Source organism: Phasianus colchicus, chromosome 1 (genome assembly GCF_987193195.1).
Source record: "Phasianus colchicus chromosome 1, bPhaCol1.hap1.1, whole genome shotgun sequence".
NCBI classification, from domain to species: domain Eukaryota; kingdom Metazoa; phylum Chordata; class Aves; order Galliformes; family Phasianidae; genus Phasianus; species Phasianus colchicus.
In genome coordinates, this window is record NC_143436.1 from 70,300,888 (window position 1) to 70,315,010 (window position 14,123).

The 14,123-nt window shown below is 41.0% G+C and overlaps 1 protein-coding gene across 3 annotated transcripts in view; it reads right to left on the bottom strand.

Moving 5' to 3' along the window:
- Positions 1-1,219: 1,219 nt before the first annotated feature.
- Positions 1,220-14,123, bottom strand: part of SHISAL1 (shisa like 1) — an 84,187-nt gene continuing 71,283 nt past the window's right edge. The window contains exons 7-8 of one of the 3 annotated variants that reach the window (XR_016469589.1): positions 4,912-5,135; positions 1,220-3,873 (exon numbers count right to left, since the gene is read on the bottom strand). Coding sequence is in view for 2 of the 3 variants with exons in the window: in XM_090147205.1 (XP_090003331.1) it covers positions 11,698-11,725 (28 nt within the window). In the remaining variant the exon portion in view is untranslated. Of the gene's footprint in view, positions 3,874-3,901; positions 5,136-10,972; positions 11,726-14,123 lie in introns of those variants that run through there. The other 2 variants (XM_090147218.1, XM_090147205.1) reach the window with 2 other exon arrangements.

Consider the following 14,123-nt stretch of genomic DNA (forward strand, 5'->3'; position numbering starts at 1 on the left):
ATATGTCTCTGTAACTGAGCACAGTGGGAAGTAATTGCAGTTGCAAGTAAAGGAAGAATTATTATAGTGTTGCTTTAATGAAAATGTTCCAGTTCTGAGCGGATGTGTGTAGATACAGAAACTGCAGAAATTATCTTTATTGTAGGAAATAATTGACATTACAGTGGATTTCTTAGATACGTGTATACTTTAATTTTGATTTGATGTTCCTCTGCCTTTTCCAGTGTAGGAGAACATACAATGGGGAGCCAGGGAGCTGCAGGAGAGGAGCTGCTTCTGTCTGAGGACACAGATCACACCAGAGGGTAGGGAGCCCCTCCAAGTCCTCTCTGTGCTGCCACGCATTGTGCTAGAGCCCAGGCTCACTCTGAGTGCTACTGAACATGCCAGTCTTTTTCTTGACGAGTGGGTGAGTGGAGGAGAAACATTAAGTATGAGCAAGGCTACCAACACAGAACAGCAGTTATGTTTGTGTCTGTGAGTTTGTATGGGTACAATTTGGCAGTCAAAAATGCTCCCTCTGACTAGTCCAAAAGCTGAAATTTCAGCTAGGCATGCTAAAGATTTTCTGGAATATTGGCAGTGATGCCTCTTAAATGATGTGTGACAAAGGGACTTGAGAGAGCACTGTGTGCTTAGAAGGTCTGAGCCTTTCTGGGAAACTCTGAGTCCTTTGGTCCAACAGAAGAAAAATGTAAGCCTTGCCTTGGTGAGCTATGGATCCAATCTTTTTTACAAGCAAGTTGAAATGTATTCACCTCACTTCAGCTGAGGTGGTGGGGCTGCCATCACACGTGTGGAAAGCAGCATGGTACATTCCTTCTGCTCAGTTGCACACTTGGCTTCTCAGCTAGTCGTGAGTAGTGGAAAGATTATGTTTATTTCTAGGAGTCTTTGTTAAACATCCCACACTTTCCTCTAAAGTATCTGGTATTAGTAGCTGCTGGAAATGTAATGCAGACTTAATGGACCATGTGTTGGCAAGTGCTACTTGTGACACCAATCTAAAGGCCTTAGCCTTTTTTTTTTTCCTTTCCCTCCAAGCCCAAGCATCATTCCTTGTGCTAAATACAAAGTCTTCTTCCACTTGTATAAACTACAGAGTATTGGTATCTGGGGATTTTCTTGCACGTGGAAAGGGAAGACATGAAGTCTGAAGCTACCGAAAGAGGTTGGAAACTCAGACCTCTAAAGCTATTCCAGATGGTCTTGAAACATTAAAGCAAGTTTTATTACAGAGAATAGTTTACATTACACTCATTTATTAAAACCTAAGGACATCTTTATAAAAACTACTGTATATAAAGACAAGAGCAGTGCAATAGCAGTGTAAAACACATTTTTGGTTTACTTGGCAACCACTTTAGAAAGACAACATGATTCATATTATGAAGTTAAGTATGCTGCAAAAAACAGGACAGGTTTAGATCAAAAACTAGATTAGCAAATCACTGGACACTGGCACATATTGATTTCAAACATCGAGTGTTATGTAAACAGTATTATCGTCAGCATATCAATAGTGAGAAATCACTGTAACCCTAGAATTTCTAGTTTGCTTAATTAGCCTAAAATTTGACTGCAGACTATTAAAATGGACTATTGTACTGTATCTATTATCTTCTTAGTGATTTACTACTTATGTAAAAAGAGGACTAGAAAAAAATGTCTGTCTTACGCAATTTTCAAATTAGAATTTTCAAGGATGAGAAAACATGTTTCCTTCCAGTGAGTTGGTTGGGTTTGGGGTTTTGTTTCAGTTGTCCTAATTTTCATACGTCACCACTGGTAATTAAATAGAACTGGCTTTAAAAATTGCTTTGATGCATTACTTCAACACTTCTGCAAGTGGACAGTCCTCTAATAGAAATTACAACCATAATAAAACTATTAAAAACAGTTATCTAAAATAGCTGCTACAATATGCTGATGTATACATTAAAAGGCCAGGTTGTTGTCACTTTCTGTTTTTTTGTACAATCGATAACCAGGCACGAAATATGGTTAATTACAACACCAAGTCCAGCACAAGCTGTATTACGTATCTTTTTATGTTCTATGTTACGCACAGCAATTATTAAGAAGTTGGACACTCAGTTCTCAGTAAAATGTAGGAGAGAAGATGAGTTGGACAAGGAAGAAAGCTTCTGGAACACAAATGTAACTAACAGCCACTGAAGTAGCTGCCATTGGTGTACAGGGTGTACAATGAAATTATGCACTTTTTGTTAATTTTATATCCTTTGTTTTTCAAACTATATCAGGGTGGAAACTGAGAAATATATTTTCGCCTAGGTCTTTTCTTTTAGAGAGTGATCGTGTTTGAACCAGGCTTTTTCTGCAGAAATACTTCAATGATTCATTGCAGTTCATCTGGTACACCATGATTATTACTTTGGTCAGTGAATGCACGGCACTATCAGAGCTCTGCTATACAGAAGTTTAGAATGTTCAGGCTACCTTTCGTCTAGCAGTGCTCTTCTGCAATATCTTGTCAGTATGGGAAATCAGTGTGGGAGAAGGGCTGACAGAAGTCGAGGTTGGGAAATATGTGTGCACTGTTTCCCTTTAGTTTAAGGCCCAGCAAGCATTAGTCTTATTCAAGGTCTATTCTGCAAAACTAGGTAGGCTATCAGGTGATTATAGCAAAACAGTTGATGCATATCATCAACTACGATGTGGATTTATCCATAAATTAATTGGTAGGCAAAATCAGAACTTCAGCCAGAGAGTATCTACCTTATATTAACTGGCTTTGTATGTAGAATCAAAGGAAAACAAAGAAAACTGCTCATCAATTACAAGGTATACATGTACTAGAAGTAAAGCATAAAACTGCTCATTAATAACGCACAATTCCCAGAGGGAAAAAAACCCTTACAAAATACAGTAATTCACACAAATCAGTATCTAATACAAATTCCTCCATGAACATAAGTTTTTACAAAGCTCTCTGTGGCCCATTGCCTCATAATGAAAGAAGATGCTGACGGAAGGCCAAAGGAGCAAACAGCTACTGCAAAACACCAAGGTGGGATTGACTGCTGTAGGCATAGATACTTTGGTGGCTGTCTGCAAGGGATCGTGAATCTTGGAGCCAATGTGGAAGTGGGAGAGGACACGATGCCTCCAGAGGCATGGATAGTGTTGTTTCCAGCTTTCTTGCTGTTCTTGCAAGGTGACCCTGCTAGCATCGCCACGTGTCCTCACTAGGAGAGATCTGCCAACACTCAGAGCTCAGCTCATTCCCCTGCTGAAGCTCCAGGCTCCCACGATAGAGCCATTGGGGCTGTGCTGATGTCTGCAAGCTACTTACGGTGCTTGTTTGCAGGAGGTTCTTTTTTGTTCCCAGCTGAAGTTCCTTGAATGATTCTGCCATACACTAATGAAATGTTCTTGTGAAAAACTAAGGTCCGCTGTGTTTGGAGTGAAACAAGGTTTTAAAAGTACTGACCGCTTTTTATTTGAAGTGCTGCAAAGAAGAACACACATTCTGTGAAGAGAGAGGGCAGCCAGGCTTCTGCTTACCTGGAGCCTAATGCCTGCAGGCTAGGATACTTATCTGCAGCATTTAAGTTCTTGGTAGTTAGTTGTTGCCTGCTTCCATACAGAGGTACTCTGCTTTTTTTATTTTTACCAGTTGGATTGCAAAGAAAAGGGACTTGAGCATATCAGAATCCTCTTCAGATCTTCTTTGGAGACCAGGCGCTCCTATGCTCTCTAGTCCTGCTGGCTCCCCCAGCAGTAATTGTTCCTGGGGAATTCAGTTGCATTCTGTCATGCACTCCAGTAGCTATGAATTAGCTCAGATCTCTCAGGAATATATCCCTTTTGAGTTCACCTTAAGACTAAAATGCTCTCAAATCAAAAAAGCTAAAAAAATAAAAATAAAAAAATAATTATTCACAAGGTGCTTCTTTATACTGACTGGCAAAGTGTTCTTCATGCTGGTTGTACAATAAAATATGTCATTATTATAAAATTACTTGTATCCGTGGGACAAAAGATTAGGCAGGAAAAATTAATTTGGTATTAGCGTGACGCTGTGTTGCAATTTCTAGATGAACTCTGCTTAGTCGTCATTGCCAGGGTTTCCACACATAGATTTTAACAAATGATTACATTTCACAGAATTTGCTCGTGTAATTGATATTGTGTAATTTTTAAGTAAACCTGTCCTGTGGAAAGTTAAGTTAAGCTATCATAACTTAGTGACCAAGTACTCCATGTGCTTCTGTGGCAGCATCATTGCTCTTCTGACTTACAAATGAACTCTTAGATTTGAGAGGGATAAAATCTGACACCAGTCAGTGGCTGAGGGAATTGGATTATTGCCTTGTAAAGCAGAGGGACAATGGTATTATTGCTTTTGTAATATAAAGGTTGTTGCTCGTCTTCTAATATTCCTTCAGCTTCAAGGAGTATGGGGGAGGAACGGGGTGTCTGTTGCTTCTTAATAAAAGCTCCCCTCTTCAGAAAAGCATGTGAAGCTGAAGCTGAGATGTATTCAGGTATTTGATATCTTAGCAAAATCATTGCCAATGATCTTAAAATGTGCACTAAGGCTGAATCAGCTGCTATCCTGCAGTTTGGTGGTGAAGGCTTCACATACCTTGTTATGCATGACAACATGGGGACTGCCAGCATCTACTCTATTGTGACAAAGTAACCGCCAGAGAACTTTGGAAAAACTCACATTCCTTATTCTGACATTTAGATTAGGCTCAAATGGCAATAGATGGATGGGGAGGCAAAGAAAAGTTATCTACCAAAGGTTTGTCTTGTGATCTTTTTCCACCTTTGTCCAGATTTGCCAGAGCAACTTTATTTTCTTCCTAGTGAGCACTTTCTCAGACATTATGCTTCCTTTCAAAGATAATATTGTTGGTCTAAGATTAAAATATTGCTTACGGACTACTGTCTTCTGGAAACTCTTTCTACACTGTTTGCCTATAGAAGTTGTCTGAAAGATGTTTCTCTCCAGGTGACTTGTTCAACCTCCATCCGGTCCTTTTTCTCTCTCTGATGTTTATCCACCATTTTTTAAGCTCTTGTCATTGAATTGGTTTCCTTGAAAGCTGCTCCATGGAGTCTGATCTTACCTCTCCCATCCTGAGGCACATCAATATACTTTTCTGAAAGACATAAAAGACACAGGTTCCCACAATGCTCTGTAAGCATTCAACATCAAAGTATTTTCTGTAAAGATAAAAGTGTAGTATTCTCAGGTGTGGATTTAATCTGGGAAGGCAGTAAAAGAGCAAGGAAATGGGTGAGAAAGAAAAAACTACGGACTCTCAGATGTGAGGTAAAGACAAAAATCAGATTATATTCCAAATCTCTTTTTTTCTATGTGGATGTGGGTTACTGTTTCACATTGCTGAGTTGCCTACTACCTGTGTGATGAAAAGATAAAATATTTATCTAACAGGTAATAACTGCTGAACTCTTCATTTCTAGTGCAAACTGTCCACTCTGACAGTACAAAGTGCAGAGGACTTCCTTTTGCAACTGTAAATTTACTCTGAAGTAAATTTTATTTGCTTACACAATCTTAACTTTTGCTGTTTACATGAGCAAAAGGGTATTCCTGTGACCATACTGTAAATGCCTTTAGCAAATATCATGGAGTTTTCTTCTTGCACTTGTTACCAAGGTATGCATCAGACCAAGAACAGACAGCTTACTCCAACCTCAATTGCTTTCATAGGATGAGAAAATGCTGTTTTTTTCTACTTCTGCATATGTAAATGACTATATGTTATAGTTATGGTTTCCTTACAGGAGTGTTGTGTTTATTTTTTCGCTTGCAACAAAAACAATAGTGTAATTCCACTCATCTTCACCTTGTGCAGAGTGTGTAATTATGTGATATAGGAACTGTAGTAGCATGTATAAGTTGCCTAACAACAGAAAGTGCTGAGGTAGACAGGGACTGCTAATCATAACAATAAATTGAAGCGATGCATCTGCTTGCTTGAGTAGGAAAGCATTAAGGGTTTGAGTAGAAGCTGTTGGAGGCACAATTAAGTATCCTAGTAGCAGCAATACTTTATTAACTTCTCCCAGCAGATTTCTTTGCGTGTTGGGTATTCCCAAGCCCATGCACTACATTATACATGTTGCATTTCATTAACGTATAAAATGCAAAGAAACATCTGGTTCAGACAGCAGAATATCCATGGGAATGAGTGTGCTTGAGGTTATCTATCTACCCATCAAATCTGTTTGGTGTATGAGGCAGTATATTCTCACTATATCCTTGATAACCTTATTCATATTAGAAATAGAGCAAAAGTACTTTGGATTCTGTTTTTTCACTGTCCTTTTTTGACTTGGTAGAAATGGCCACTAACAAATCTGCAGACCTGCCTCCCTGAAGGCAGAAGTTTAAAAGTAAGTTTGCTTCTATCTAGAAGAGAGCCTCCTGAGACTTGACTATCACTAATTTAATAAACACCCTGAGAGAGGGGAAAAAGACGGTGAGAGCATGTGCTGTGGCTTGGAGCCACCTGTGACCTTTACAACACCTTCGGTACCTTCTTTTCACTCTTTTGTGGAGTGCTGCATGTGCTATAGCTCAGTTTGATCAGACCCATAGCATCATGGAGCTGTAGAATATCCAAAGTTGGAAGGGACTCTCAGAAGCCACTCGGTCAAACTTCTGGCTCCACCCAAAATCCAAACCTTATCACTGAGAGTGCTGCTCAGATGCTTCTTGAACTCCAGCAGCCTGAGTCCATGCCCACTGCCCTGGGGAGCCTGTTCCAGGGCCTGACTACCCTTTTCTTAACCCGCAACCTGACTCCCCCCTGATGCAGCTCCATGTCATTCCCTTGGGACCTGTCACTGTCCCCAGAAAGAAGAGATCAGTGCTGCCCCTCTGCTCCCCGTGTGAGGAAACTGTAGGCCGCCATGAGGCCAGCCTCCTGCACCAAGCAGAAAGCACCGGCGCTCTGCTCTCCCAGCTCTGGCTGTGGCCAGTGAAACTGAGCTCAGTCAGCACAGATGCCAGGCTAAGTGTTGCCAGAAGTGCTGCTGAAGATGCAAACCTCTGCTTACAAGTTGTTGAGTGGCACAAAGGCCCAATAAATTCCACTTCATTACCATGTTCTGCTTTGTCTCAGCTTGATCCATGCCCTAGAGTAAAAAGTGTATGGGGGCAGTGACTGCAGGTTGGACTGATGATGGACCAGTCAAACTGGGAGGTTTGACAACAGTGGGATCATTGGAAATGCTTGCATTTTCCTAAGGGAAAGAAACACTGATTTCCATGCATGGTTAGCCAGAGTGCATTTGGCAACAAAAGCTTGTCTTGATCACTTGTGGTCTCTTCAATTGGGTTTTTACATATTAAGAGTTGATGTGCTTGGAGCTGGCTCAGCTTGCTGGCACTCACTAGCACAGGTCACCATCCACATGTTACCCAGACTGCCATTATTATGGCTCTGCCTGGCTGCTCAATGGACAGACCTGTCATGCTGCATCCATTCACACTGAGAGACAAGGAAGTAGCTAGCTAAGAAATTGCTTCTTCCTTCACAGCAATGGCTTTGCAAAGCGGCTTAGCTCCACTGAAAAAAAAATGACATCCATTAATAACAAAGGAGTGATTCAGAGCCTCTGGAGAGAAGGCTTTTGGGGGAACTTTTTTCATTTTCTGACAAATGAAGTAAACAGTTGCCACATTCCTGGTTCCAGGGCCTCTTGCAAAGTTAGTGTTCACATAAAAACACTATCAATCACTACAGCCCCTCCAGAGCTGAGATAACAAAGCAAACACCCTCTGCCGAGATAACAAATTGAACAGCCTCTGCAACTCTCTCTGGTATAAAATTGTTATGCTGATCAAACACACCCACCCTGATCTCGAGGTTCTGGTGCAATGCCTTCAGCTCTGCTTGTGTTGGGAGCAGAGGAAAAGCTTTTCATAGGAGGAGCTCAGCTGCTGGACTAACAGACAGCTTTCTGCAGCAGGAAACCCTGTGTGGATGCGCTGATTGTTACAGGCACCAAGGCAGGCATGTCCTCCTTTCCCATAAAAGGAAGGACAAGAGAGAACAATGCACAATGCACCAGATCCTGAAAAAAAGCCTCACAAGTTTGAAAGAAAAGGATATGGAAAATGAATTGCAGGACAAGTACCAAATGAAAAGCCATTCAGTTGTCTAAATGTATTGCAAAGCAGAAAGAAATAGAACATAATCTAATGTGGCCTATGAAGTATGCAAAAAAAAAGAAAAAAAAGAAAAAAAAGGGAAATAGTTTTCATGGCTTGGCATCTGTACTGTCCAATGATTGTATTATACACAGCAAAATGTATGCTAAAAAAATGCTCAGGTTACTAATTCTAAATCTTAAAATCTATGAAATGCAAGAACAAATACTGCCTCTGCAGTCTTAATTTGGCCCTCTTGTTTGGGTAAAGAAAAGCAGAAAGCCTCAGACTTTAGATGGGGTTTGTCTCCTTTCTTTGGAAAAACCTTTCTTTCTTTGGGAGAACATCAAAATAGCTGCATGAATCATTTTTTTCCAGTGTAGTGGCAACACTTCAGACACAACTAACATTTGCTTCAGGTTGGAGCAGTAATCTGAAGAGGTAACAAATTTTGTTCTTCTGAACTATGAGCATTTCAACATCAGGCAGTGGCATGGGATGTTGCTGTCTTGACATGGAGGAGCATCAGTGTGGCCCTTGTTTTCAGCCTCAGGCTGTGATTTCTTGCTGGCTTGTATCACCACTGGGGCCCCACAAATTCTCCCCACACATCATAGTACCTGCAGGGGGTCTGACAAAAGGGCTGCCTTTAAATGGAGGCAAATTGGTTTTGTTACAATCTTTATGCAAAATTACTGCTGTCACTGGTAGCCATTGCTAATGTTTCTAAAATACCAGTTGGCTCAGGGCAGAGACATCTGCTGCTTAAGAGTTTAAACAAAACCCAGGCACTGGAAATTTTTGACTTGAGAAACAGACTCTGATTTTTCAACTCGTATGTTCTTTCTGCTTTAGCTGACAATTCTGCAAAGGTGGAAATGTCTCGAGGTGTTTGAAAGCCAATACCTCAGGAAGTGTTAAGGATTAAATGGAATGAATATGTAGCAAATGTCAGATTGATCAGAGTGAAGTTTATTCCTCAGCTGCAGGACTAAGAAAAAGAGGCAGACAAAACCAGAAGCTTCTGTCCTGGTAGGTGTGTTCTTGGCACATGGGGGCACCTAAATGAGGCCAACTGAGAATTGGGCCCTTTGCTGAGCAGTCACAAATGCCTGAGAAATTGCTGTCCACCAGCTGTTAAGAAACACCATGGGACTTAACGATAGGCCCACAAGCCCAGGGGGGCATGGGACTGATGGGTATGCTGAATTTTGCTCATATTCTGCTGGAGTATTTGGGAGGGTATCCTTTTTGAGGCGTACACCAACTGCATTAAGCTGGTGGCCCATGACTTACCCAATGCACGTGTGAATGGTGATTAGAAAGGTTACTACATGCTCTGGACTAAGCATAGATGGAGAAATGTGAATCACAGTTATGCTAGTCACACTTCTGGGTTGTAGCACCAGAGTGCTTAGCAAATTGAACTGTTGCCTGCTGATTTAAGAGATAGCTTATTGGGATTTCTCTGCCTTGCCCTTCCGGAGGACATAACCTGCTCTTTTGCTCTCATGGCTCATAAGCCACCATCTTGATTCCGGAGCATCACCAAAAGGCAGGTATTTTCTCAAAGGGTGGTGACACACTGGAACAGGTTGCCCAGAGAGATTGTTAATGCCCCATCCCTGGAGGCATTTAAGGCCAGATGATGTGGCTCTGGGCAGCCTGGTCTGGTGGCTGGCGACCCTTCTCATAGCAGGGGAGTTGAAACTGTATGATCTTTATGGTCCTTTTCGACCTAGGCCATTCTGTGATTCTATGATTTGCAATGGGGATCAGCTGTGGATTGGAAGAGATTGCATTTATCTGGTGTGTTCTGAAAGGCTGAGGCCTACTGATAAGTCTTCTGCAATGTGCTCAGAACGGTGCTGGCATGTGCCAAGGACTTCAGCACTAGGAGAGAGAACTTCTGGGGTGGGTTCACTGCAGTTCTACTGAAGCAAACTGTAAAAGTGAATGCTGTGTTAGCTGTCTTCAATACTGGAGCACTGCAGCAATGCATCAACAGTAGCAGTTATTCCTTACAATGCTTGAGAAAGGACTACGCAAAAAAGTTCAGAGCTTTTTGGTAAGCAGAGCTTGGGATGTGCTTGGATCCCAGGTCTGCTATTAATTAAGCTAACAGAGAAAATGGGTTTTAGTAATATTTATGATTGCACAAATTAAATACATCTTCTGTCCCGTCAGTGGGGTTGTGTGGGAAAGGAATGAAGATGAACAGGATACAATTTTTTCTGTATTTTACTAAAGGCTACATTTTACAATTCTCACCAAGCATAGTGTATTGAAATCAATAGAGTGGCTAACATAAATATGTATTACTTACTGTGAATAATGGTTCCTGAACTGTGAATGATGATTTCTGAAGTAAGTCTATGCTTGTGAAATATGTATTTTTCAATTAGTAGTTATGTGTTTCATTTGATATTTCTGGCAGATACTCCCTAACACAACTCTCCTGGACCACTCAGCTGGGGAGACACTGAGTATTTTTGAAGGAAATATGAAGTGTTCAAACTTCTGATTTATGAGCATTGAATAGAGAAAGAGATGAAGGTTTGAGGACATAAATTGAAACATGATCATCGAAACTCTGTGTGTTTTCCCTCACTGAAGTACGCTGATTCTTTAATGACCTGAATTTTTTTTTTCCTTCTATTAAGACTATTAATATATATATATACACACTCCAAACATCCAGGGACTACCAAAGCACCTTAGATGTGTAGATCACCACCTGTAAGTAAAATGGCAGCAAGCTGGACAGCCTGATATGCCTTATGAAATCCTCCATTCATCGTCAGTGTCTGATCAGCTGGGTCAGCTGAGGATGCAATTCCTCTGGCTGGTTGTTGCCCAGTTTTCCTGCAGGCTGATGATGTGTGGCAGCCATTAAATAACTGATGTACATGAAGGCCAATTAATTTGCATAGTTCACAAGAAAAAATGGTTTTATTATGTGCAGTTTGAACTACTACTTATTTTTGCCAAGACTTCAAGGAGTTCTGATGACGAACTCAGTAGGAGTATGTAATTAAATGAGATTTCTTGTTCCATTTGAGCCTGGGGTCATTCTCACATGTTTTCAGCTAACTGGAGAGACCAGCATTTTTAATTGCATTTATATCATGCAGGGAGATGTGACATAAAATATTTGGGTATGGAGAGGATAAGAAAAACCATTGCTAGAAGCAAGATAGTTGTGAGGGTATTTTTTTTGCCTGCTTCTTTGAGCTCTGGAGCACTTTTGCTGCTTCAGAAGGGAGGTTCCAGCAGTGTGTGATGTGTCGGTATAGATTCCATCGCTGGGTTTCACCTCACCCAACTTTAGACATCAGAATGACCAGATGTCCTCATTTTGAAAGAATGATCCCAGGCCCCTTACTGCCACCAGAAAGAAACAGGCATCTCTGCAGAGTATTATCCTCCTGGGTCAGGCGCTGAGTTGGGTGGGTGATGTTGTGGGGACTCTCCTTTGTCCTTACCACAGTGAAGAGCAGCGTGATGAGTTCAGGGGCAGAGATTTAGAAGTAGGATGCCTAAGTTAGGGCATCAGTAACCCCACTCCTGCAAAAAAATCTTAATGATAAAAATTTCTAATACCAGTATGGATTTCCATTACCATCATGTTCAGACTCTTACTGACACAGGCCAACATATAATTTCCTATGTAAATAGAACCAACCATGCTGTTTACAATCCAGTATTACTAAATGGAAGCTGTCCTGTAGTCTCCATGTTCTGTCTAGAAATGTTCTTGCTTCAGGTTTACTAATGAGCTGATCTGATTCATGTGTTTAAGATCTGTAACGTACTACAAGATTTTGATGGAAAACCCAAGCCATGCAGGTTATTTCCTCACACACTGCTGCATCTGAACAGACAAGCAATTTCTTATACTGGATGTACATGTGCAGTCCCAAAAGTTTCTCCCCTCTCTTGTGAAGTCCCAGTGGCTCAGAGGCAGGATGAGTGCATCCCTGAGGCTTTACCGCAGGCACAGTTACACTGCAGGTGCTTCAGGCCCCTGTAAATGGGCAGTGCTCTTTGGGGCAGGCCTTCACATTCCTTTTTTTTTTTTTTTTTTTTTTAAATTAAAACAGTAAATACTCTTTGAAACCCTTTTAAAAAAGTCTGAGAACCTTTGAATATTTCTATGTCAGTGTTAAACGATCTGAATGATTTGAATGTCTCCAATTTCAGCTCATCCCAGTTTCCCAAAAGCTGATGTTATGGGCTTTCAAGATCTGTTTCCACAAAGGGGCTGTGACATACATAAGATATTCAAGTGTTCTTTGCATTTGCAGAGCTCTAACACAGCAGTGTCAGATATAACTCTAAAATCCAAGAGAACACAATGAGAAGTACAAGAGGCTTTACAAGAGCATGCCCTTCTATGTAAAATTGAAGTACAGGATATGAGAAAAAGGCTCCTTTCATGTTGGCTGACAATTTGAATTTAACAGTTCCGTAAAATTTATAGGATGATGCATATGCTTTTAGGAGTTGACATTAATTGAACTGTCCAGAAAAGATGCCAAGTGAATGAAAAATGAGGTTATACGTAAGTATTGTAGCTATATGAATAGAAGTATGAGTGCACACACATATATTTGTATGTACACCTGCATATTGCATTAACATTTTGCCTAGTATTCATAATTTATATTTATCAGGCTGACAAGTTCAGTATATACTCTGACAGATTCTTTATGTAACTGGACACACAGTAAGAAACTAGCCCTGTTCATAAAATTCAAGAAGGACTGACTGAGCTAAATAAAAGTGGGCTAATCTTCATTTGGTGACTAGCCTGCTCCTGGCATCCTATCTCTTTTTGCCCTTGTGCTCTTTACCACCTTGGCATCAGCCAGACACAACTTATATGAATTGCTGCCTGGCACATCCTGAAGGCCAACAGCGGATTGAACTCCTATGTTCCTGGAAACAGAGCAGTTGGAATCTTCTGAAGAGGTTTAGATTTGAGTGTGCTTGTGCTATCTGTAGAGCTGTAAGGTTCTGACTTCTTTTAAGTTCTGTGGAGGTCAATAAGACCAAAAGACATTGAATTTACAGAAGAATTACAGTAGAAGCAGGAGATTTTTTTTTTTTTTTTCTGGATTCCACCAGAAAGAAGGCAGCAAGGTTGGTTTGCAAAGCAGAGACAAATGTACTGCTTGGATCTCAGCTGGATCACCCACAATGGCTCCTAGTGCAGTGGAACAGTCCAGGCTCTTCATTCCCTGCTAGCAGGGTGTGTGTGCAGGGATGGGGGGCTGTGTGGTTGCCTGCAGAGGGAAGTGTGGCCAAATCCTGTATCACCCAGCAGTCAAGGAGGTCCCAGGTCCCTCTGCATGCTGGATGCACTCCTCAATGCCTACCTCACCTCAGCCCTTGTTTGGCTTCCTCAGTTATGCTCCTCTCTTGCTCTCGTTTTCAACTTTTTTTCTCTCCTGTATGTTGAAGAACTTCTAGAGCTCTCATTTCCCCTCCAGGAGGGCTGGAGCAATGTGCACGTGCTGCATCCCTTAGCCCTGTCTGATCCTGAACTTGTTCCAGCTGCAGAACAGTCAACGAAGAAGGAGAATTCCAGTGCAGCACTGGAATTCTAATCCCCAAACCTCACGGTTTTACATTTGCTCTTTGTTAAATCTGTTTTTTAAAATTTATCTTGGCAGCATACAGGAAATCCATTCATTTCTAGAAATTAAATGCTTATTGGTGACATATGGGGAAAAAAAATGTATCTCTTGAAATAGTTGTTTCTTTAACCAAAGAGTCTTATTTTCTATTTTTGCTTTTCAATACTAGGAAGGCTAGTCTCCTGATATAGAGCTCAAGAAAAAAAGGTAGCAATTTCTGTGATGAGAGATAGATTTCAGTGTAGGAGGAAACACCACAGCATTGTGTTTCTTGTAATTGCTCTTTTTCTGCAGGATTTTTTTTTTTTTTTTCCAACAGAATT